The sequence below is a fragment of the Monocercomonoides exilis genome, assembly GCF_001643675.1.
Source record: "Monocercomonoides exilis strain PA203 chromosome Unknown scaffold33-1116896, whole genome shotgun sequence".
In the NCBI taxonomy this organism is placed as follows: domain Eukaryota; phylum Preaxostyla; order Oxymonadida; family Polymastigidae; genus Monocercomonoides; species Monocercomonoides exilis.
In genome coordinates this window covers 487,161-509,603 of record NW_027150578.1, presented here as the reverse complement: position 1 = coordinate 509,603, position 22,443 = coordinate 487,161, and the positions used below count along the sequence as shown (strand labels likewise).

At 35.9% G+C, this 22,443-nt stretch overlaps 7 protein-coding genes across 7 annotated transcripts; 3 read left to right on the top strand and 4 right to left on the bottom strand.

Moving 5' to 3' along the window:
* Positions 1 to 126: 126 nt before the first annotated feature.
* MONOS_311 (Threonine synthase 2) lies at positions 127 to 4,367 on the bottom strand. The gene has a single exon (XM_067873085.1). It carries the CDS (start codon positions 4,362 to 4,364, stop codon positions 201 to 203), a length of 4,164 nt encoding a protein of 1,387 aa, XP_067724371.1. The 5' UTR covers positions 4,365 to 4,367; the 3' UTR covers positions 127 to 200.
* Positions 4,368 to 4,541: 174 nt separating this feature from the next.
* MONOS_312 (putative arsenite translocating ATPase) lies at positions 4,542 to 5,967 on the bottom strand (the record flags this gene model as incomplete). Its single annotated transcript, XM_067873096.1, has 4 exons — positions 4,542 to 5,032; positions 5,106 to 5,177; positions 5,257 to 5,640; positions 5,704 to 5,967. The coding sequence occupies 4 exons, from the start codon at positions 5,965 to 5,967 to the stop codon at positions 4,688 to 4,690; spliced, it is 1,065 nt and encodes a 354-aa protein (XP_067724370.1). The 3' UTR covers positions 4,542 to 4,687.
* A 10-nt stretch (positions 5,968 to 5,977) lies between these two features.
* Positions 5,978 to 7,582, bottom strand: MONOS_313 (putative threonine synthase). Its single transcript, XM_067873107.1, has one exon. The coding sequence runs from the start codon at positions 7,574 to 7,576 to the stop codon at positions 6,125 to 6,127; it is 1,452 nt and encodes a 483-aa protein (XP_067724369.1). The 5' UTR covers positions 7,577 to 7,582; the 3' UTR covers positions 5,978 to 6,124.
* A 1,566-nt stretch (positions 7,583 to 9,148) lies between these two features.
* MONOS_314 (uncharacterized protein) lies at positions 9,149 to 10,711 on the top strand (the record flags this gene model as incomplete). Its single annotated transcript, XM_067873118.1, has 2 exons — positions 9,149 to 9,285; positions 9,457 to 10,711. The coding sequence occupies 2 exons, from the start codon at positions 9,149 to 9,151 to the stop codon at positions 10,106 to 10,108; spliced, it is 789 nt and encodes a 262-aa protein (XP_067724368.1). The 3' UTR covers positions 10,109 to 10,711.
* A 281-nt stretch (positions 10,712 to 10,992) lies between these two features.
* Positions 10,993 to 13,051, top strand: MONOS_315 (putative acid phosphatase; the record flags this gene model as incomplete). The annotated part of the gene is made up of 8 exons (XM_067873129.1): positions 10,993 to 11,071; positions 11,155 to 11,183; positions 11,242 to 11,564; positions 11,633 to 11,803; positions 11,883 to 11,947; positions 12,084 to 12,154; positions 12,273 to 12,704; positions 12,839 to 13,051. The coding sequence occupies 8 exons, from the start codon at positions 10,993 to 10,995 to the stop codon at positions 13,049 to 13,051; spliced, it is 1,383 nt and encodes a 460-aa protein (XP_067724367.1).
* Positions 13,052 to 13,834: 783 nt separating this feature from the next.
* On the bottom strand, positions 13,835 to 17,245 carry MONOS_316 (uncharacterized protein; the record flags this gene model as incomplete). The annotated part of the gene is made up of 3 exons (XM_067873139.1): positions 13,835 to 14,323; positions 14,425 to 14,508; positions 14,590 to 17,245. One exon carries the CDS (start codon positions 17,243 to 17,245, stop codon positions 14,843 to 14,845), a length of 2,403 nt encoding a protein of 800 aa, XP_067724366.1. The 3' UTR covers positions 13,835 to 14,323; positions 14,425 to 14,508; positions 14,590 to 14,842.
* A 353-nt stretch (positions 17,246 to 17,598) lies between these two features.
* MONOS_317 (putative serine threonine protein phosphatase) lies at positions 17,599 to 21,068 on the top strand. Its single transcript, XM_067873150.1, has 8 exons — positions 17,599 to 17,719; positions 17,795 to 17,905; positions 17,971 to 18,297; positions 18,384 to 18,757; positions 18,869 to 18,959; positions 19,144 to 19,257; positions 19,390 to 20,816; positions 20,933 to 21,068. Exons 1-7 carry the CDS (start codon positions 17,602 to 17,604, stop codon positions 20,745 to 20,747), a joined length of 2,493 nt encoding a protein of 830 aa, XP_067724365.1. The 5' UTR covers positions 17,599 to 17,601; the 3' UTR covers positions 20,748 to 20,816; positions 20,933 to 21,068.
* The last annotated feature ends 1,375 nt before the right edge of the window (positions 21,069 to 22,443 follow it).

The following is a 22,443-nucleotide window of genomic DNA, read 5'->3' as shown; positions in this document are numbered from 1 at the left end:
GGATAAATCCGTTAAACAATAAATTAAACCGTTTATGAGCCAGAAATAAGCGAATGTAATTTATCATTGAATTTTCATATCTAAATGATGGTACTTGATTTTTAATAAAAAAGCAAAATCCAAATATGAATAAATGTCATATTTATGTCATAATTTTAATATATATATTCAAATAAAAATTTTTAAGTGTTAAAATACAATTATGAGCATTTATGAATTGACTTCACAATTTCCCAATAACTTAAAAGAGAAGATGTGCAATTTTTACAGGATAGCGGATGAAGAGATGAAAGCGCAAATAAATCATGGAAAATAAAAGCAGCCATTGTCTCATTAGCAAATGAGAAAGGTGATATATAAGGTTGAAGAAGTCTATTTTTTATTTCAGTTGTTGAAACAGAGGAAGGAATAGTTTCTATTCCTTTGACTGGAGAAGAAAGTGGATCAACTAGGCGCTGTTGTGATGAAGATTGTGCATCCTCATTTTGTGAGGATGCGGGTGTTTCTTCGGGATATTCAGATGGAGATGAAATGAGAACAGTGGAAGAAGTGGTGAGAGGCGAATGAGAGGGTCTTGAGAATTGTGTGACTGAAGAGCAGCAGCATACCACAGTGCGAGAAATAAGAGAAAATAGCCTGGTCGAAAACAAGGAGCGATGAGGAAGTATTCGCTGGGCAGGCAGCAGTGATAGGAGAGACAGGATGTGGCAGTAAATATGGAGAATCGAAGGTGAATTGTCTGAAGAAATGAAAAGTGCAGAAAATATCTCAGATGCTTGTGCTGCTGTTGATGGAGAAGGCGACATGGGAGATGACATCGGCGTGAAAGGAGAAGATGACCCAGTTGCAGAAAAAGAAGAGTTTTGAGGAGATGACGACAACAGTGGAGCAGGGTGAGAAGAAGAACGAGCTGAATGATAAGTTGTGTTGAGCTGTTCTGTCAGAAGAAGAAAGATGTCGAAGAACTGGACAAATAAATCAGAAAGCAACGGGTCTTGCTCAAGATTCAGCTTGTCGTTCTGTTTGATTGTGCTTGATGGCTCAATAGATGAGAACTTTGAAGATGCTTCGTCTTCTTTCTTTTTTGAATCTGTGAAAGAAGAAATGCCCGAGAGAAATGAATGGCTTACAAATTGCTGCCGATCAGCCGCCTTCAGCTTTGTGAGCAAGGAGTGTATTGACTTTGAGAGTAGCTTTATTTGAGCTCTGTCTGTTGACGGCTTTTGTAAAAGTTCTTCCATTTGCGAAAGAAGAAGAGAATAGTCCATTCCTTCAATCGTGTGCATTCTGTGCTGCGCAAGAGCAGTGACGACGTCAGGAGACGTAAACTTCACAGCAGATGCAACCACTCCAAAGAAAGATGTTAATGTTGTGGAAAGAAAAGAAAGAAGTTGTGATGGAGAAAGTGAAGTCGAAGTAGAAGATGATGAAAAAGATGAAAGAGAAGAAGCAGAGCCAGGAGTAGAACTGGAGGAAGAGATTTGAGAAAGGGATGAATTAGAAGGAGGTGTGGATAATAAATCTTCGCTTGTTGAGTTTGGAATAGAAAGCTTTGTATTTGCAATTGTTGAAGAAAATGAGTGTGCTGATTGATGCGATTGCGGAATTGTGAGAGATAAAAAGCTTCGAACAAAAGAAAAAACATCACATAGAGAGTTGCGATAAATATAGCGATCGCGCAGGGAAAGGCAGGACTCGTGGAAAAACATAGGAAACATCAATGGATTTGTGGCAGAAGCACTTTTCAATGACTCAAAAGAAATGAAAGATTTTGTTGAATCAGAGTTGTCAGTCGAAGATGAAGCATATTTTGTTGAAAAGGCTGAAGGCTGACGACTTTCTGGAATTGAAAAAACATTTGGCATATTCAAAATCTTTTTGCCAATGGAAAAGCATTTTGTCCCATCAAAAAGAGAAGGAAGCAAAACATCTGCAAAAGATTTCTTGGGAACATTAGATAAAATGGAACGGATCAAAACTTTAGACTCTGACAGCAGATTAAAAAATGCTCCAGAAACTCGTTGGAAGTCAGCTTGAAATGATGAGCATTCTGTAACTGTTTTTGTGTTCCCTTGCTTTTCATTCATTTTCTCTTCATCGGAGCATTTTTCATCTGAATTTGCATTTTTATCAGTCAAATTTTTGTTCAACCTTTCCAAATTCGATTGTGAAATCAAAACTTTTGAATCACCATTAGAAATCTGAGGGTGATCAAAACGGAGAACTATCGGAGCAGCTGTTCTGATGACCGCGGAGCACAGTGCGAATATCGCATAAGACACGCGAGTGTCAATCAACGAAGGAGAAGCACGCATCTCGAAAAATATGCCCATGAGAGATTGAAGAAATGTTGAAAGTGAAACAATCGCTTCAGCTGAAATTTCATGTGGCTTTGTTGAATAAAGAACACTTGAAGCAGAAGATGAAATGAAAAGCAAATCAGATGGAGAACTTGTTGTGCCGCAGTCGGAACGAAAGGCGGAAGGGGAGGATAACGATGCTGATGAAGCAAAAGATGATTGTGAAGTTGGATAATCAGAAGCATCAAAAACAGCATGTTCCACAGAAAATGCAACTTCTTGCGCAAATTTCGCAAGTGTTGGAGAAAAGGCGTTTCTGGTAAAAGTAGCCACTTTATTGTCTAATAGAGGCAGGTGTGGCGAATCCAAGTCTGTAATTTTGCCTGTTTGAACAAACTTCTCATCATTCTCACTGTTTTTTTCGTGACCATCTTCTTGTTGTGTTTTTATCTCTGTAGCCTTCGAGCTTCCAGATGCCTCTTCTTCTTTTTCTTCTTCTTTCCTCTTTTTATCCTCTTCACACGAAATGTAAGATGCTCTCCACATGTTCAGAGTCCCAACTGCAGCATCGACAAGCGTCAAGCAAAGTTGGAGCAAGCATGTGGTTTTCTGTCTGTTTCCGCGGCTGAGATGAAGCATCCGACGAAGAGCAACAATCAGGTTTGCCAAATCTGCATTCGATGAAGATGAACAGTTTGCCATCGAAGAAGCTTCAACCGATGAGGCACCTGAAGAGTTGTCTCCTTGCATAACTCGCTCTGATGCAAGCTCTATTTTTTGTTCTTTAAGAGTTCTGAGTGTGTGAAACAAAAGAAGAATCGAATGCATCGAAAAAGCTCTTATTACCCTCAAATCAACAGTGCTTTCTTTAAATTCGTCATCACTTAACTGAAGCAATGCTTGTGGTGGTTGCACTGCTTCACAATGCTGCATTTTGTTAACTGTTAATGATTTTTTGGGGCAAGATGAAGAAGTTTGCTCCGTCATTTTTGATTCTGCGTTATAAAAAATTTGGTTGCATAAGCTGCAAGGCATCAAAGAAAAGCAACGGAAAATGCACTTTCCAACATCTATTTGCAGAGAATCATTTAAAAATTTTGGAGCAAGAAATATATTGACAAGTTGCTGAGGAGTGCAGTCGCTCGAATGAATTTGTTGCGACTGTCCTATTTCAAGTGGTTTAGAAGCATTCGTATTCTTCCGTTCATTATCGTAATTTCGCTGACTTATAATGAATAGTCTTTTAACTAATGCGTCGATAATAGTACTTGATTCAAGTAAAATTCTTGGGGCAAGATTCAAAAATTTACACATATGAAATAAATAAATTTTCCCTTCAAAAGTTGTCCATTGCGCAGAAGGCTTTGTTATGAAATTCAAAATCTCATCTGCAATCTCACAAAAGATCTTGTTTCCTTCAATGTTCTCTGGTGAATCTTCTTGTTGCTGCCCATCAAGTGCTTGAGTCACATAAGGTAAAAAAGAATTAAGTAAGTGCAACGAAAACGTCTGAAAATGTATTTCATTTTGGTGCAGCTTCATGCATTGTAATATGTTGTTTGTGATTGCAAAAAATTGATTTAAGTGAGCTACTTGCTCAAAATCCTTGAATTTCTCCAACGATAAAGAAATCAAATATTGAAAGGTTTTTGACAATAGATTCATTTCACATTTGCTTTTGTAATTCAAATGAAGCGATAAAACACGAGTGAGAAGATTCACTAAATTTGTAAAAAGAGAGTAACAATTCGTATTTGAAGAAATAGCACAATTTTCAAGAAAATTTGTATTCCGCTGTAAATTGAATGATTCTGGCATTTTTTGTTGCAACACTTTCTTGCAATCTTCAGATAATGAGGCATTTAAGTTAGCATTTTGTAAGGTTTGTAATGTATCAGAGTATTTGTCCATAAATTTCAAAACTTTCTCAATTTGAAAATTACACTCAGCATCCTGCAGTTTTGACTTTGAATCAGCATCTTCATACACAAAATTTAAAGTTTTATTGAAATTTCCACTTTTGAGACGTATAAGCTCTTCAAAAGCTTCAATTAAATCATCCATTTTTGATCTTATCCATTTTGGAATTTTTGAAAATGTAAATTTGATAACAAAAAATATCACTGAATGCAGAGTCTTGTTCCAAATTTTTTAATTAGAAAAACGAAAGTGATTTTGTTCATTGAAGAAGTGTTCTTAATTTTCTGAAAAATAATATCTGAATCAAAACGTGATTGAAAGTGAAAACTTAAATAATTATTGATGAGAAAATATGAAAAAGAAAGCAGTTAAAAAAACTGAATGAAATGAATTGGTTTTGTGTTAAAATTTTTTGTTTGGTATCCTCAGTATTAATCTTTTAATATGAATCGTTTTTTGAAAGAATCTCATTTCTTCTTTTCATCTGGTATTTTTGTTGAATCTTGTTTTTTGCCATCTTCTTGATGTTTCCCAATTAGCCTCCAACTGAAATCCTCCAAAGGTTTTGAAGTTCGTATTTCAGATGTGAGCTGAGGAAGACGAATGAGATGCATATCTGGGTATAGAGATTCAGCTTTTGAAAGGTAAACTTCTTGCATTGCACGCCTTGAAGCGCAGTGAGGGCATTGAAAAGATGAATGTGATGGTGTTGAAGAAGATGATGACGTGCCAGATTCATCAGAAATTGTTGGTGGATTTATAAGCTGGTTAATTATTATGTTATGACAATCTATCTCTGCCTCTGCCAAATCCTTCATAATTATTTTTTGTTTTTGGCAAATATTCCATAAATGAAAAAAGATTGAAAATAAGAAAATGACAAACTTGAATTAAACGTTCTGTTTCATACAAAGGAAGGAATTCCGCAAGAGTTACGCAGATGAATGTTGTGCTTTCCTATTAAATATGAATGTGTATATGCAAATATTTTGAATTTAAAAAAATAATATTCAATAAATTGAAGCAATAAGCATACAGGATCTTTCATTGTCATTAAGACGTCTTCAGAAGCTTCTTTCAACAGTTTCAATGCGTTATCGTTAACTTCGGGAGAATCATCTTTATCACTTTCAGAAGAAAAGAGCATTTTTTGCACCTGAGTGAGAATGCTTCCAAGAGATCCGAATTTTCCGAGAAAAGATGAAATAATTTGAGGAAATGATAATAATTTTAATGTGTGGCCTGTTGGTGCTGTATCAAACACCACTGTGTCATATTCCATTTTCTTAACACCACGCAGCAACACAGCAAATCCCATTGCTTCATCAATTCCTGGAATCGAAGATAAAAGCGAATCCCCCAAAGAGCCAGAATTCGATGAACCAAGTGCATTGTCTTTTGAATTTCCGTATCCAACTTCCTAAATTGGGTAAGTGAAAAAGATATTTTTTATTAAAAATTGAAAATAATAATTTATTTAAACCATGACAAATAAGTTTGGATATCCTGTTACAGGTGAGGGTGTGCTGGAAAAGCGTTGGCAAAAAGCATCTGAAGTGCTATGCGCGGGATCCGTTGAAACCAATAAAACACTTTTTCTAAACTTTGAAAGAAGAATGGACAACGCACATGCGCAAGTCGTTTTCCCAACACCTCCTTTACCTCCAACAAATATCCATTTTAATGAAGTTTGATCAATTATATTTTGTAGTGTTGGCTCGTATTCAAATGATTTTTGTTCAGACATTTGACAAATGTTGGGTATGGAAAAATGAGTTCTTTTAACAGAAAATAAAATTCTCCGCTTTGTAATTAAGTGAAGTGATAAATAAAACTTACAAATCTTAGAGAACAAAAAAAAAAAAAATATCGATTTAAAAATTTAAATATTTTTATCTGAAAAACTAAAATGGAAGTCCTTTCACAGCGTCTTCAACAGCCTTAACACTAATAGGAATCTTAATCGCTGTTCCTCTTTCCATCTTCAGCCCTTCTGCAGATGAGGATGCTTCATCTTTCGAAGCTGTCACAGCTCTCTGCGCAGCTGCAATATCTTTCAGTCCTGTGCCTGTCATAATGGCCACCATCGATATCGGAGAATCTGACAATGGAATAAGCTTCTGCCTCAGCGCTTTCTTAATCCCTGCAATCGTGCAGGCAGATGCAGGCTCAACAAACACACCTGTTTCACGTCCAGTCGTCGGAATTTCTTTGAGAATCTCTTCGTCAGTAACTGTCAGGCAAATCCCTCCACTGTCCATGATTGCTCTGCATGCTCTGACACGATCACGCGGCAAGTTGGCTTCAATGCTATCAGCGACTGTCGTACTATCAATAGCAGGCAATTTGTCCCATTCTGTTGGTGTCTTGGCTGTTTTCAATGCTCGATACACATAATCGCTGCCTTCTGCTTGAACACCCAAAAGCTTGGGCTTGCGATTGATCAACCCAAGTGAATACAGATCATTAATTCCTGCCCATGTGCCGCTAATAATATTTCCATCGCCAATGGATACGGCAATCCAATTTGGAGCTGAAAATGCTCCTCCTCCAAGCTCGACAATGCCCATATCAACGCACCTTGCAGCTTCAGCACACATTCCCATTGCAAGTGGATGCTCGGGTGAAGTCCCTCTTAAAACATAGCCTGCTAATTGCTCACATATCTCAAATGAAACTGTTTTCTTTCCTTCTGATGTGTAGGCATTATATCCAGTGCTACGGCAGTACCATCCGAATTTTTTAGTACATTCTTGGCAAAGCTCAAAAGCATCGTCGTACACACCGTCCACAAGAAATACATATGCTCCAAAACTCCTCAGCTGTGCAATCTTTGCTGGAGGTGCAGCAGCAGGTACAAATATAATGCACGGTAAGCCCAATGAAGCGCAAATCCCAGATAATGCAGCTGCAGCATTTCCAGTAGATGCTGTTGCAACAAGCGGTTTTTTATCATGCAAGGCCTTTGCGGCAACAAGAGAACTTGCTCTGTCTTTCAATGATCCTGTAGGGTTTCTTCCCTCGTCTTTCAGATAAAAGTCAATTTTTGATCCAGACTCTCCAAGCAATTTTTCAGTTGCAGTCTGTGGTATGTGATGAAGGGGAGTTCCTCCTGCAACAATTGGCGGAAGCCTCGCTCCTTTTTGGATTGGAAGAAGGGGAAGGTATCTCCACATTCCATCTTTTTCTTTTCCAAATCCATCTTTTTTAATCGCTTCGCGAAGCTTGTCATAATCGTAAATTACATCGTAGTTTCCTCCGTCGTAAGGGCACACATAAGTTTCATCAGCTTCTGCTTGTGGAACTTCATTTCCACAAATAGTACAACGAAAAGCTTTTATGCAAGTGAAATCCATTATAATAAAATGGGATAATCCAATTTAGAGAATGTTTGTGTTGATTTCGAACAATACAAATATGATGCAAAAAAGTTGTGAAATGTTTGAAAACGTGGATAAACTCTTGTGATAAACGAATTAAATATGTTGGGAAAGAATATTAAATCGTGTGGATTTTTGAACTTTGAAGAAGAAAATACGAGATTTGGCTAAACTTATCCTGATATCATATCTTTATGAGTCAAATATCACTACTCAAAATATATATTGGTTTAGTATTGAGAAACGAAAAAGATATAATAATGTTTATTTGGGACAGTATTCTTGCATTTATGAAAAAATCAATGATTTGTTCCAAACTATTTCTGCTATCGTATAATTATAATTCTGACATTCCAGTGCAATATTAAATATAGAAATATAAAAAAGTCGAGAAAAATATTCTGAAGAACTGTGTGGAACAAAATTTAAAAAGCAAAAGATTTCGTCCCATTTGAACAATATTCAAAAATCAAAATATTTTGCTCAAAATGAAATTTCACGGAAAAAAAACATTGTTTTTGATTTCGATAATAACTTGAATTTTGTTTTAACAATTTTATGTGCATAGTCAGTTTTTGGATTTTAAAATATTTTTCGGTCAGATGAGAAAAAGTGAGTTATGTTCTTATCATTTATGAAAGAAAAGATAAATTTGCTGAAACAAATTTCTCAATCAGTATAATTTCACGCGCGTTGTCCCTTATATATTTTTTATGTAATTTTCAATAAGAAAGAACGGCTATCAAAAAGTATTTCCGGTTCAGAAAATTTTCATTATTCGATTAAATATATATTGGGTTGATCTTTTAGAAAATAAAGAATCTCCATTTCATGGACTTTAATCAAGAAGATCTTTCAATTAATTGTCCAGGTTTATAATTTATTTAATGTTGTTATTATTCTAATCAAAATTATAGTAATTTATGGAGAGCATGGATTCCCTCTGATTATTTTAGTTGTTTGTTATCTCGGGTGCCTTTTAGTGTCTGTTCAAGAAACTCTTCAGGTTATAAAGAAAAGCAAATGGGGGAAAAGCAGAATTAAAAAATCATTTCTTGGACTTATTTCCATATTTTTATTGATAAGAACATTATGTCTTCTTGTTCCATTTCCCTTCGAACGTTTCAGTTATCTTCTTGTTTGCGATCAAGTGCCTCGCTATTTTATATTTCTCAGTTGGCAATTCCTTGCAATTTGGCTTGGAAGTGCCGTTCTTTCAACATTCACAAAAAATCGATCTTCAAGAACTTGGATTGCAATTCTTTTCATCGTTATTTTTGTGCTTCTTATTGGCGGATCCATTGCAACAAGTATTTTAACTGCGGTTTGTTTAATCTGAATATTTCTTTTTCATGAATATTTTTCAATCAGTTGAATGTATTTAATTCAAATACTAGCTCATACACAAAGGACAAGATCATGGCATATGTGGATATTGTGAATTACATAACGATTGTAATATCAATACTTATTTATTGGGTGAGGCTTCTTCAGATCTACATTCGACTTCGACAACTAATGCCTTTCCAATCCAGAATTAAAGCCTTAATGATATTGATATTTATAATGTGCTCGATCTTTTTTGCTCGGCTAGTCTATGTGCTTTGCTACGTTCTTGATGTTAATATTATTCAAACAAAAATGGGAGATCTTTCAGAAGCTGTTATAGCTGGAAGAAAGCCAGTGTATGAACTTTGTGATAACTTTTCTTTCAGTTGTTGAAGTTGAAATTTTTTTGGAAAAGATGATGAAATATCTATTTTTTATTAACACTTTTATAATCTGGAAACAAGAATTTTTTTTTTAATTTTATTCATCACATTGCATTCAATCTTTATCTTTTTTCTAATGTGTAGGTGGGAATTCAACTCTTTCTACCTCGTTTTCTATGTAATATTTGAAATAGTTCCTTCTGTCCTTCTTCTGATGATATACTTCATGCTTTCTGTTCACACCACATCCGCCAAGAAAGAGAAGAAGCAGATGAGCGGACAGACTCATCCCATTGAAAAAGGAAAGGGAAATGTGAGCTATGCAGAGAGAGATCGAACAGGAAGAGAGAAAAATGGCTCAAGGGCAAAGAGCAAAGATAAGAAAAGGAGCGCCGGCAAAAAGAAGACGGCGTATTTGAAGGACGATGACGAAGGGTTCTATTCTGAGCCGTGGAGGATGTCTGGGGGTGGGAAAGGAAAAGCGAGGGAAGAAGGAATGTTTGGGGCAGTGCATAATGTGGGAGGAGAGCGCGGCTCTGAGGGAGAGCCTGAAATGAGCAAGCCGCTGCTGTATGAGAGAGCAGTCAACCAAACAGGCGGTGGTGGGATGGGGTGGAGCGAAGGAGGAAGGGAAAGCGGAGTGGCTGTGCGGCCAGATACATCGAAAGCCAGCGGCACGATCAAAAGGATACCATCAGTGAATTTGGGTACGCAGCCTGAGTTGTTTGATGGCGAGCCTTCGTATTATTACACTCCAAAGTCTTCAAAACCCACGTCTTACATCATTTCATTGTAATCTGCATGAATCTTTTTCATATTCTAATTTCTTTTCTGAATTTTGTTGTTTTATTTTTATTTATAATTGTAATGGGGTTAGTTTTTTGTGAGTTTTAAAATATTTTCTTTCCAAATTGTTGTAAAATGATAATTATTCTATTTGATTATGTCTGAGGTTTATTCCAATTTCTTGCTTTGATTGTTTCATAAGCTTATGAATGTTTTATGTTTCTTTGCTTTCTTTTTTTAAGAAAAGAAAATTGCTTTTTTATTTTCAATGAGATCTTATTTCAATGGTTTTATTATCCTGATATAGCGTCATTTTATTAGAATATTGCAGATGGAGATCTCTCTATAATGAACATTCAAACATTCGTAAATCAATTTTTAAATTTTTATTAAATTAAAGTATATTCTGTATTGTTCAGGTTCAATTTTATGAAGCAATTTTTTTGCTTTTTTAGCATTTCTTAAATGAATTTGTTTGAATGAGGATTTTTTTCTTTCTTTTAGTTTTTTTTTTTTTTTTCTTGTTTGAGTTCTTAAAAATTGTCTGAGAGTTTATAATTCGATAAACAAAATTAATTTTTTCCACAATTTCAATAAAGTTTGGAAAATTCTATATGCTCTTTATGTCACAGTAAGAATTGCAAAACAAATTCACATTGCTCTGAAAAACATAATTTTCCAATATCTTGTGTTGTATTTCACTTGGAATGAATCATTTAATCACAGATTTTCTCTATTCTTAACGAAGATGAAGTTTGCTTATTAATTAATAATTTTTAAAAAAATTTTATGTTGATTTATGAAGGATTGACTCTTCAAAGATTTTCAAAATATATTCATTATGGTAAAATTGCAAAACTCTTTTCCTTTCATTTTCTTGTTAAAAATAACAGAATGATCCAAATTTTAATTCTTTATTTTATTGCTTCTTCAAATGCTAAACTTGCTGCTGTTTGGCTTCTTGAACGGCATGGTTTTAACTTGAAAATTATGTTTTATTAACAAATTATTGTTTCTTCAATAAAAAATCCAATCTTCTTTTCATTGAAAAAATAGGAGATAGAACTCCTATGATACAATTGCCAGTATTGCTATTTATTCATATGTTTATTTTTTTGTGTTTATCAATTTCTATTTTTTCAGGATGTTGAACCTCTCACAAACTTTGGTGAATTGACAGAAATCGGAATGAAGCAGCTTCAAAAAATAGGTGATTTTGTGCGTACTGAATATATCAAACAAAATGAATGGCCTCTTGAATATTCGCCAAAGAAATATTATTTTTATGCAACATATATGGATAGAGCGAAAATCTCTCAACTTTCATTTGCTCATGGACTTTTTACAAATTCATCTGGACCAAAAGAGGAAAATGGAACATATATTTTTGATGATGGCTTGCAGCCAATTCCAATACATTCCGTACTTGAACATAATGAATATCTTCTGCTTGCCGGATTAAAATGGTTGAAGCTTGGCAAATCTTTTTAATTTTGCGCATCATTCCTTCATGTTTTGGAATTATTTTTGATAGTCGAAGAGCGTTAGATGAAATTTACAAGATTCAGGAGTCCAGCATCCTTGAAAATTTCATGAAAAAAAACAAAGAGACGATAGAAAAATTGTTCAAGTTAACTGGATTGAAGGCAGAGGGATACCAAATAGCAGAATTGGTGGATGCTGTTAGATATCAACGATTCCACAAGTATTTTTGATGATGTTTTTTATTACTATCTTTTATAATTCTTTTATTATTACATGTGTTTGCGATTTTGTGATAAAAGTTTGCCTCTTCCAAAAGGAATGACTGAAGATGATTTAAGAGAATTTACATCTCTTTACAATGGATGTTTGCGATATTTATTTCAACGATAAATTTTTATGTTCTGCTTTTTTCTCTCTCTCTCTGAAATTATGTTAAAATGTATTTTTCATTATCATCTAATGAATGGTGTTTTGCTTTCTCTTGTTTACATAATCATTAGTAACCTCCCTCTACACACCAATTGGTAATAGAAATTATTGTGAAGCATCATCTGGATATTTTATGGCTAAGGTTCATTTAATTATGATTTCTTTTGAAAGAGTTTAATTTTCTTTTAACTTTATTATTTTTTGGTTTTTTGTCTTGTTTTTTGCCTATTGTATGTTTTTATGTTTGATTGTTTGTAAAGTTAATAAAGGAAATGAAAGAAGTCATTTCGTCTGAGTCACGAAATCCACCAGACTCCCACATGCTTCTGTCTCATTTTGCCTGCCACGACTCCTCTCTGCGCTTTCTGATTGGCTGCCTCGGCTTAGAGATGGCTCAAAACCCGTCTTATGGTGCTATTGCTGCATTCGAGCTTCACATTAATAATGAAAGAGAACAGGTACATCATCGCGACTCTGCAGATGAAAGAGAAAGAGGGAGAGACAGAGAAAGAGAAAGAGAAAGAGATATTTATAATCCTCGTGAAAATAGCTCTGTTTCTAAGTCGGCTGCTTCGAATGTGTTCGTCAGAATTAGAACTGACTTCAACATTGACAATGATCCAAAAAGGCTGAATCTGACTTCATTTGTCCCGAACCATTGTCCAAGCAATGAGGAATTCTGTCCTTTTGAAGTGTGAACAATACTCGTTTTTGCAAAGTTCATCAGTTCATTCTTTTTTTATCTTTCTCTTCTTTTCTTTTATCTTTCATTTTTCTTTTTCTTTTTCTCAAAACCGGATATTTTTTTTTTCTTCACCATTTTCAGACTTTTATATCTCCGTGGAAAGATCTTCTGAATCAGCCAGATGACTCGCACTGGTTCAACGAGGTTTGTGGAATGAATGTGAGTGGGAATAACACTCCTCTTATCGCAGCGACTGTATCACTGGCTGCTGCGTTTGCTGTGGCAAGCATTTTTTTGGTTATTTTGATGGTGCTCAATTTCAAGGGGGCAAAAAAAGAGCAGCAAAGGAAATGAAATGATGATGTGATGATGTGACGGTTGAGATGAATGGATGTGATTGTAAATAGTCGAAATTGTTAGGTATTTATCGAGAAATTATCTTTGATGATTTTTTTTTATTGATAAAGCCTAAATGTTTGATTTTTCGATAACAAAAAGGAAAGAAAGAGAGAGAAAGCATTTGAAAGGATGAAGAAATTTGAAAATGTTACACAACCATGAAGCATGTTAATGAGATCTGTGATTCAATTTGATTTTTGCACAATTTTTTTGTTGGTTTATTAGTTTGGAATCAGATTGTTATTCGTGATTGAAATGAAAAGAACCTGTTTTGATTGAATGAGATTAAATTCTTCTTCTTCTTCATTTTAAAGAGAAATAGTCAAACTTTGTTTTTCATTTAGTCGTTGCATGACTTTGCTCTTGTGCATGAGGCTGAAGTTCTTTCATATATATTTATTTATAATAGAGACATATTTTGAATTTAATTTAACTGATCTTTTTTTCTTTTCATTATCTTTTTTTCTTCTTCTTTCTTTTCCTCGTTGTGAATTTTTCTTTCAATTTATCTAAATTTTTCCAGAATCTTTTATTTTTTAATCTTTTTTTCCCTTCATTTTTTGCTGCGTATCACATTTCTGTTAAGTGGAATTTGAATATTGATAATGTAACTTTCATTAAAAAAATTGTGAGATGATTAAAAGAAAAAAGCCAAAAATGACAACCAGATGGAAATTCCAAAAAAGATTTGTGTGCCAATTCATTGAAAAGAACTGCATCAGAAAAACTGCTTTGAAGAAATGCTTAAAAAATATGTGTAATGTTCAAATTTATGTTGAAGCCATCAATGACAAGCAAGAAACTGTCATAATTGGACGAAAATTTTAAAGAAGGAATTCAAAATATAAAAAAACAGAGAAACAAACATAATCCAGAAATAGAAATACAAAAAAATTCATCATTAAAAAGAAAAGAAAATATAACCAAATGAAAATGACGTTTAATAAATTCAATATAAAAAAGCTCAAAGAAAATCAAAATAAATCTGAAAAAAAAGAAAAGAAAGAAAAGAAAAGAAATTTTTGAATCGATAAAATCAAATAAAAGTCACGCAATGTGAAAAAAAAATAAGATTAATTGAAGGTTTAAAAAAGTAAAAAATCCCATTGATAGATTGAGTTTGATGCAAAAGAAAAATAAAGTTGCATCTGGTTGTCGCAAAAAAGCAAATGAAGTATTCGATTCATGAAAACAGGAAAGATTATTCAACCTAATCAGGTTTATTTCCTAATAAGAAAGGTGAGCAATTATGTAAGGATCATCAAAAAGAAAAGGGAAAGAAAAGAAAAAGGAAAGGAAAAGGAAAGGAAAATTAAAAAAGAACAAACTTTCCAGTTAGCTGGAGAACTCAGCATAGAAATAAAGGAGGAGAAGTGAGTCATTAGCATATGAAATAAAAAAAACAAACTAGTCTAAAAAAAAAAAAAAAAAGAGAGAGAGAGAGAGAGAGAGAGATAAATGTGAAAATGAATGAAGATGAATAAAAGGCAAACTTGTTGAATGAGCATATTTCATTGCTTTGTTTTTTTTTTCATGTGATTTTGATTCACTTCTTAACCTTTTGATTTGTTGAGAATGAAATTTTTATATTTTCATCACCTTTTATTTAATTTGTTTCAACTTTTTTTTCATTCAAATTTATGAGTTGTTTTTCATTTCATTAACAATGTTTTATTTATTTTCTTCTTCTTCTTTTCAAATTCATCACTTCCTCATATCCTTTATTTCTTCATCCAGCCAACTCCTCTAAGAGCTCTGCTTCTTTCTCTCAACCTCCCTTCTCGCAATATACTCACTCATCAGCTTCTGCACCATCCTGTCGTCTTCCTCCGCCTTCACCCACTTCGGATGACTCGCTGCCCACTCCACCTCCGCATGCGCTATCGCCTGCTTCACCTCCTCCTCGTCATCTGCTGCCTGGTCTGTGTACTGCACACACTTCGTCGAGTACACCGTGTGGTGCGTCGACGGGTTGTACTGCTCCTCCATCGACTTTCTGCACTTGTAGCACGAGAAATGCCCGCACACACAGTGGATCGTGTTGCAGCCCCCGTCTTTCATTATCCGGCTCTTGCAGTGCGGACACAGGTGGATCAGCGCATTGTCGATCGCTGCCTCTATGAAGTGCAGGTGCTTCACACCAATGTCCCTCTCCTCGTTCTCTGCTTTCTCTTTTGCCAGCTTCCGCTGCTTGTCCTCGTATTCTTGGCACATCCGGATCACATAGATTGTTGGCTGAGAGGGCTTAGATGAGGATGACAGCGAAGATGAAGATGAGGAAGTAGAAGAAGATGATGATGATGATGACGGAGATTGTGCCAGTTCATTTCTTGCATTATGCCCTTCTGGATCGTCCTGTTTTCTCTCATCTTTCTCATTTCCTTCCGCTTCTTCCAAAGGAACAGGGAGATGTTCCGCCTTTCCGCAGTGTGTGCAGCTCCTTCTCCCGCACTCTGGGTTCATGCACTGGAAGACATCAGGGATCGGTGCGTCCTTGTCATACGACTCTGCATACACACAGAACGGGCAGTTGAGCGTGGGGATGTCAGACATCCGCAGGTTGACCAGCGAGACGCTCTTCATCCACCGCGAAAACAGAGTCGACGAGGTCACACTGAACATCTTGTCCAGCTGCGCCTCCTGGTACGCGCAGTTGCAGTCCTTCTTCACCATGCAGCTGAACGTCGGGTACCCGCGGCTCAGCGCCGTCTTCATCTGCTGCTTGACACACCACTTGCACACTGCGTGCCCCGCCTGGCAGAACACCCTCTCGCTCGGCACGCACTCCTCGTTGAGGCAGATGGGGCACGTCCAGAAGCGAGGCAGCGTCGCAGGCGACGAGGAAGAGCTCGCCAGCCCTCCTGTGTAGTTGTTCTTGTACTGCGTGCGGAACTTCTCGAGAGTCGCCGGCAGCGGTGGAGGGACGGGGATTGTGGAGCGTGCTGGTGCTTCGCTGGGAGCGGTGGCTGCCTTCACTTCGCTGGCTTGCTGGATGTGCTTGTCAGCATCGTTGGCCTCGGGCGCGGAGGCTTCTTTGGCAGCTGCTTTGCTTGCTTGCTCTGCCCGCTGCTTCTCTTCTTGCTCGCTCTGCATTATTTCGTAGATCTCCCTTCGTTCTCTTTCCAGTCGCTTCATCTCTTCTCTCTTGGCTGTCTTCATGCTCTCCAGCAACTTCAAGTGCATCAGCTCATCGATAAACTTCTCTTCGTCTTCTGCTTTTTGCTTTTTGAGTCGTTGCATTCGACTTTCCCGCTTTGCGCGTCGAATTTCCTCGCTTTCTTCTTCCCCTTCATCATTATTTTCAGATGCATCCTGCAGTTCTTCTTCAGGTTCTATGTTCAGATTATCTTGAAACGCAGCAATATCCCTGGCAATATCTTCATCGAAGAGCCCCGTGACATCTTCTTTTTCACCTGTCGTGTTTGATCCTTTTATTTGAATGTAATTTCGTTTCAAAACTGAAAGTGTTATTGGACATCCTTCAGTTGATGGTGTTGATGATGATGATGGCATTTCTATTGTTGCTGGATTTAATCTATTTTGTTCTTCTAAAGAAGTCGTTGCTGCAGATGCAGTAGACGTTTGAAGCGAAGAGGAAATGGATGATTGATCAGAAATAATTGTTTGAGTTTTTTCAATCATGTCTTCAAGCGAGCAGTGCAGCTTCCACAACCGTCTCCAGGAAGGCGTGAGATGATTATTATAATAGTTCATAATTTGTCTGTGAATAAAACGGTTGTACATTGGGAAAGATGTTAATAAATATGAAAAAGCTTGATAACGATAATGAGGTCCAACTGGACTTGAAAAATCGTTATAATCAATAATTTTTGGAGGTTTATTTCTTGTACTAACAGATAATTGGGGTCCAATTATTTTTATTTGTTCAGATTCTTTTGAAGCTTTGGGTTTTGCTTGAACAGGAATGATACTTTTCTTTGGGTATTCATAATCCAATGAAAAAATATATTCCAAGACTTCTGCAACAGGATTATCTTTATCCTTATTGTCATTTAGCAAATTAACTGCAAATTCTTTATCAATGTCAGGAAGAACCGTAAATATTTCGGCTAACATTGGATCATCATTTTCTTGATCCAAATCAATATCATCTGTCTCGTTGTGTGTGTTATCGAAAATATTGAACATCTTGTTTGTTCAACGTAAATTAACAATTTACAACGGATATCTATTCAGAAAAAACCAAATAAATAAATGTAATAGAATTGTAATTATAGTGGGACACTTTTTGGCATATTTATTTCGGTTTGCAACATTTACAGCAGTTGTTATATAGCGTTATTATTGATATCCACAATTGACAATACACAGTTTTAATTTTTCAAAAATAATATCTATTATTGTCAAATGATTTTCGAAGCATTATAATGAAATGGTCAGTATTGTTGTTTAAAATGAATCTAAATTTTGTATTATCTTGATAGTTTTCTTTTAAGATAACCATCATTTGCTTTTTTTGATCTGGTGGAATTTGTGAGTCGCAAATGTCAGCTCAAATGGAAGCGCTGGATAGAATTTTTAAATTTACAGAAAAAGTTGACACAAAGTTTACCGTATCTCAACTTACTCCAGCTGTTCAACAAGTTCTTGTACGAATTATTGGTTTGAAGATAGAAATGATTAAATCCCTGTGTATTTACAATTGACAATATATTTATATATGTGCATATATATTAGATGCCACTGAAAAATACTACGGTCAAATGGAGCGATCATACAATGCTTTAGAAAAGGAAGTTAATCAGCTTCGTGGAGAAATCAGCGCAATGAAAGCAAAAGGACATTCAGGTTTTTTAAATATTTGGAAATTATCTTCTTTGTAAGTATTGCTTATTTATTTTAAAAAATTCAAGAGGTTTATACTTTTAGTGATGAGGACGGTAAAGAGGAAGAAGAAGAATTAAGATCTTCTATTGCATCTGTTCAACGATTAGAAAAACAATGCAAACAGCTGTCAGAAAAAAATACATTTCTTACTAGACAAAATCAGCTTTTAAAAACAAAACTTGAACAAATCAAGGCTTCTAATGCAATGCAAGGTGCTCATTCGACCCAGGGTCAAAGTGATGGAGAACACTATACTGTTCATGAGCATGCTGCAATCTTCAAAGACACTTCGTCTGTTCCATCTATGGCAAATCTTGCATCGGATGGTTATGTGTCTGATGATGAAGAGCAATGTATGTGAAGTTTATATATTTTTCTTAAAAGATATTTTTGATTATCATAAATTTTAATGTTATTTTTTGTTATTACCGTTCTATAGTTGGACTTATGCCCGAACTAGATTTTCCAGTTGTTCAAAAAATAGCAACATTGTTGAATAGATTTGAAGAAAGAAAATACGTTCACACAACTCCACTTTATCAATTTGCAGACCTTTTCATTCAGCTGGCAGAAGAGGTTAGATCATTGGTTGCAATGGAAAACAAAGTATTGGAGATTCGCTCTCCAGTTTATGTGTTTGGAGATATCCACGGCAACTACAAAGATCTCCGCTTTTACCTTTCTCGTTTCAATCCAACTGGTCGAATGGGCTGGCTTCCCCACAAACTTCTGTTTCTGGGTGATTACGTGGATAGAGGTGACCATTCAATTGAAGTTGTGGCAAGATTGTTTATTGACAAAATCTGCAGTCGGGTATGTTGTTCTGGATGAATTTTTTCTTTGAAATAAATTTTATATGTTTATATGATTCTTTTAACTGTTATATTGATTAAATTGTGTTTTGTGATATATTTCTTTTTTAAGACAAAAGTGTTCCTTCTTCGTGGTAACCACGAACTGTCATATGTCAACTCTCAGGTTGAGACTTATGGACAGGGCTGCTTCAGATTGCAATGTATGAAATCTTTTATTTTTAAAATTAATATTGTTATTATTTTGATTATTATTTTTCTCATTATTATTTCGTTAATAACTTGCTTCAATTATCATTATTAAAAACAAATTGCTTTAAATTCAAATGACATGAAATTATTGACAATAAAAATATTATCATTATTTTTATTTCTTTCACTTGAAAGGTCAAAATGCATTTAAGTCTCGTGGAGATGATGTGTTCTGGGCAATCAACAGAGCATTCGATTGTCTTCCTCTCGCTGCTATCATCGATCATGAAATCTTTTGCGTTCATGGAGGTATATTTACCCTTTGCTTCATTGCAGTAGAAAATATTCAAAATTACCAAAAAATAATTGATTCTTATTTTTTATTATCATTTTCTTTCTTGGTCTTCTTCTGTTTTTCCTTCCCTTTCTTCTTCCATTCAGGTATTCCTCGTCCAAACCTTCCTCCATCACCCACACCTCCTCCACCTTCTCCTGCCATCCGTCCACCACAAACTGTGAACATCCAAAAGGCACAGTCAATGCTGCGCCAAGGATCCATGCTGAACTTCAACTTCAATCTGTTCGGCGACGGAATGGGCGGAAAAGCAGGAGGCGCAGGTGGAATGGGCTCCAACAAGGGAGCACTGATGGGATCATTGGCAGCTGCCACTGCTGCATCTTCGTCTTCCCAGTCAACCGCCGCACAGATGGCGCTGGAGTCCAAACAGCAGGCACTCGCCATGGGAGCCTCACCATCCACAGCACAGCTCCTGTCCTCCATCCCATCCACACTGGCACCTTCTCCCTCAAAGGCCTTCTTCCACCAGTCCAACGAGTCCCGCATCGACGCCATCCGCGCCTTCCCTCCCTCTCTGCCAGGCACTCTGGGCTTCCACGAGTCGTGCCCGCTGCTGTCTGACCTGTTGTGGGCTGATCCTGCACCTCCTGAGCGTATTCTCGACCCATCTGGCTACTGTGTCGGTGTGCGTGGCCCAGACTCTGTGATGTTTGGGCAGCCTGCAATTGACTCATTCCTGAAGAATGCTGGATTGACACTGGTGCTTCGTGGTCACGAAGACCAGGCTGATGGCATGCAGCTGTCGTTGAACGGGAAGTGCTTCACTGTGTTCTCATCATCGAACTACCGCGACTCGAACAGCGGGGCGTGCCTGCTCTGCAACGAGAAGAAGATCCATCTGGTGATCAAGCAGTGCAACCTGCCACGTGCGATGACTCATTCAGCGTCTGGAACGCGGTTCCCGAAGCTGTTCTATGGCTCTGAGCAGCCAGAGATTGACCCCAAATCAGGCGGAATAATCATTGGCGACCATTCTTCAGACAATGTTGCCAACAGCGGTGGGATGGGCGGACATTCGATGCCGCTGCGTCCAGCCAGTATGGTGGGTGGAGGCACGCTTGTAGGAGCGGACGGCACATACATGCCATCCTCCAACTCATCATCCTCATCATCCTCTTCCTCATCTCCTTCATCTTCTGCATCTCAGTCCTCTGCAACTTCTTCCCCCTCAGGCACTACGGGGAGGCTGCTGTCGTCCACAGGGAGCTCAAGGCTGGGCTCTGCAGGCCGATCGACGTCACCGACGTCTGCCGGCTCATCTGTGCACCGCAAGCTGGTTATCTCCACCGACTCCTCGTCTGCCTCGTCTGGCCCGCTCTCTCCCTCGCGCAAGCCAGAAACACCTTCTTCCCGCAGAATCGGGTCTCCTCGCTCTTCTTCGTCGATCTTCTCGTCTTCGTCTGGGTCTGCCGGATCACCGCGCAGGTTGCAGGGGTCGTAGGAGAAGGGAACTTAGTGGAGAATTACTCTTAATTTTAGATTCCTGTTTTTATCGAAATTCGAGATTTTGGTGTGTTTTGTTTGAAACACTTTGAATAATTAATGATTTTTAACAATTTGGATGATAAATATAACTTATATATATTATGATAATCTTGTTTATGATATGATTTTATTGAATAATAGGCCAATTTTCGAAAATGTGTATATTATTCTTGGGTATTATGCTCTTGTGAAAACAACAACACCTATTCATAATTAATGTTACACTTCCACTTTTTGTTTTGCAATGATTAGTTTGAAACATGGATTATATTGTGATGAATATTTGTATTTTATAAAGAAAAACAATTGGAAATATTTATAAGAAAATAATTGTCAAGGAGGGGAATGATATTCAATTTGTTATAATTTGATTATTCATCTCTCATTTTAAATATGGGTTATTATTTTTGAAATCATATCTTTTTTCGGGGTGTTGGTTTTTAGAAGATTGTTTGCCTTTGGGAAGAAATTTTGTATTCAAATGCTATAATTATCACAACTGTTTCAAATACAAATGCATGATCAGAAATTAAATTAAAGAGATCTTGAATATGCCTGTTCACTTTTCAGTGTTCATTTGTTGGCATTCAAAAGAAATTTTCGGTTCGAAAAATTTGAAAGAATAAATATGATTTCAAAAATAATCACCCATTTATTACTATTCATTTGAAATTTGGTGAGTTGGAACAGAAGTTTAAGCATTATGTGCAATATTCATTTTAACATGAAATTTTCACAAAAATGACATGAAAAAAATGGTAAAAGTGGAATCAATCAACACCTATTTTTATCACGCCCATTGTATTTATGTCAATGTTATTTCTTTTCTTAAACAAACTCTGAATTATAGATTTTTGAGTGTTTTTTAACTTATTGTTTTCTATTCTTAATTGATAGGGTTAAGAAAAGGAAAAAAAGTTAGGGTTTTCCTAGAAAATCCAGTTATTTTTGTAAATAAATGATAAGAAAGAAGATGATTTTTTTAATTTGAATATAGTTATTTTTCTTAATAAAATTAGAATTTATAAAATATTTATCATTTAATATGTTGGAAAAATGATTATGAATGTTTATTTTAGGGTGTCGGTTGAGTCCACTCTCACCAAAAAAATAATTAACCATTTATTTGGATTCATGATTTTTTGTTTAAGAAATAAGATGGAAATTCGTTCACAGATAGAATAATAATGTTGTCATAAAAATATGAAGTGTTCTGAATATTGAAATGTTGTCTTTCATTGGCAAAAGCAATATTCTGCATAATTTATTATACTTCATAATGGTTTCAAAATAATATGAATGAGATGAGTTTGTGACAAAATAATCAAGAAGTGGTATTATCAATTTTCAGCGAACGTTCATAAACATTCTGAACTCGAAATATAATTTATTATTTCTGAAATCTTATATTTTTTCGGAATGTGGTTTATCTACAAAGTTTTTTATTTGAGAAGAAATATCCAATCCATCTGTTTAATGTGAAATAATTATATGCTGAAAAAAACTGCAAGAATTCAAGAAGAAGTGATATTTTCTTGAAGTTACTATTTAGCAACATTCATTTTTCAATAATTTGACGAACAGTTCTTACCTGATGTTGTCACATCGAATATTATCTCATTGGCTAATTATCACATTTTTGGTTGCTTGAA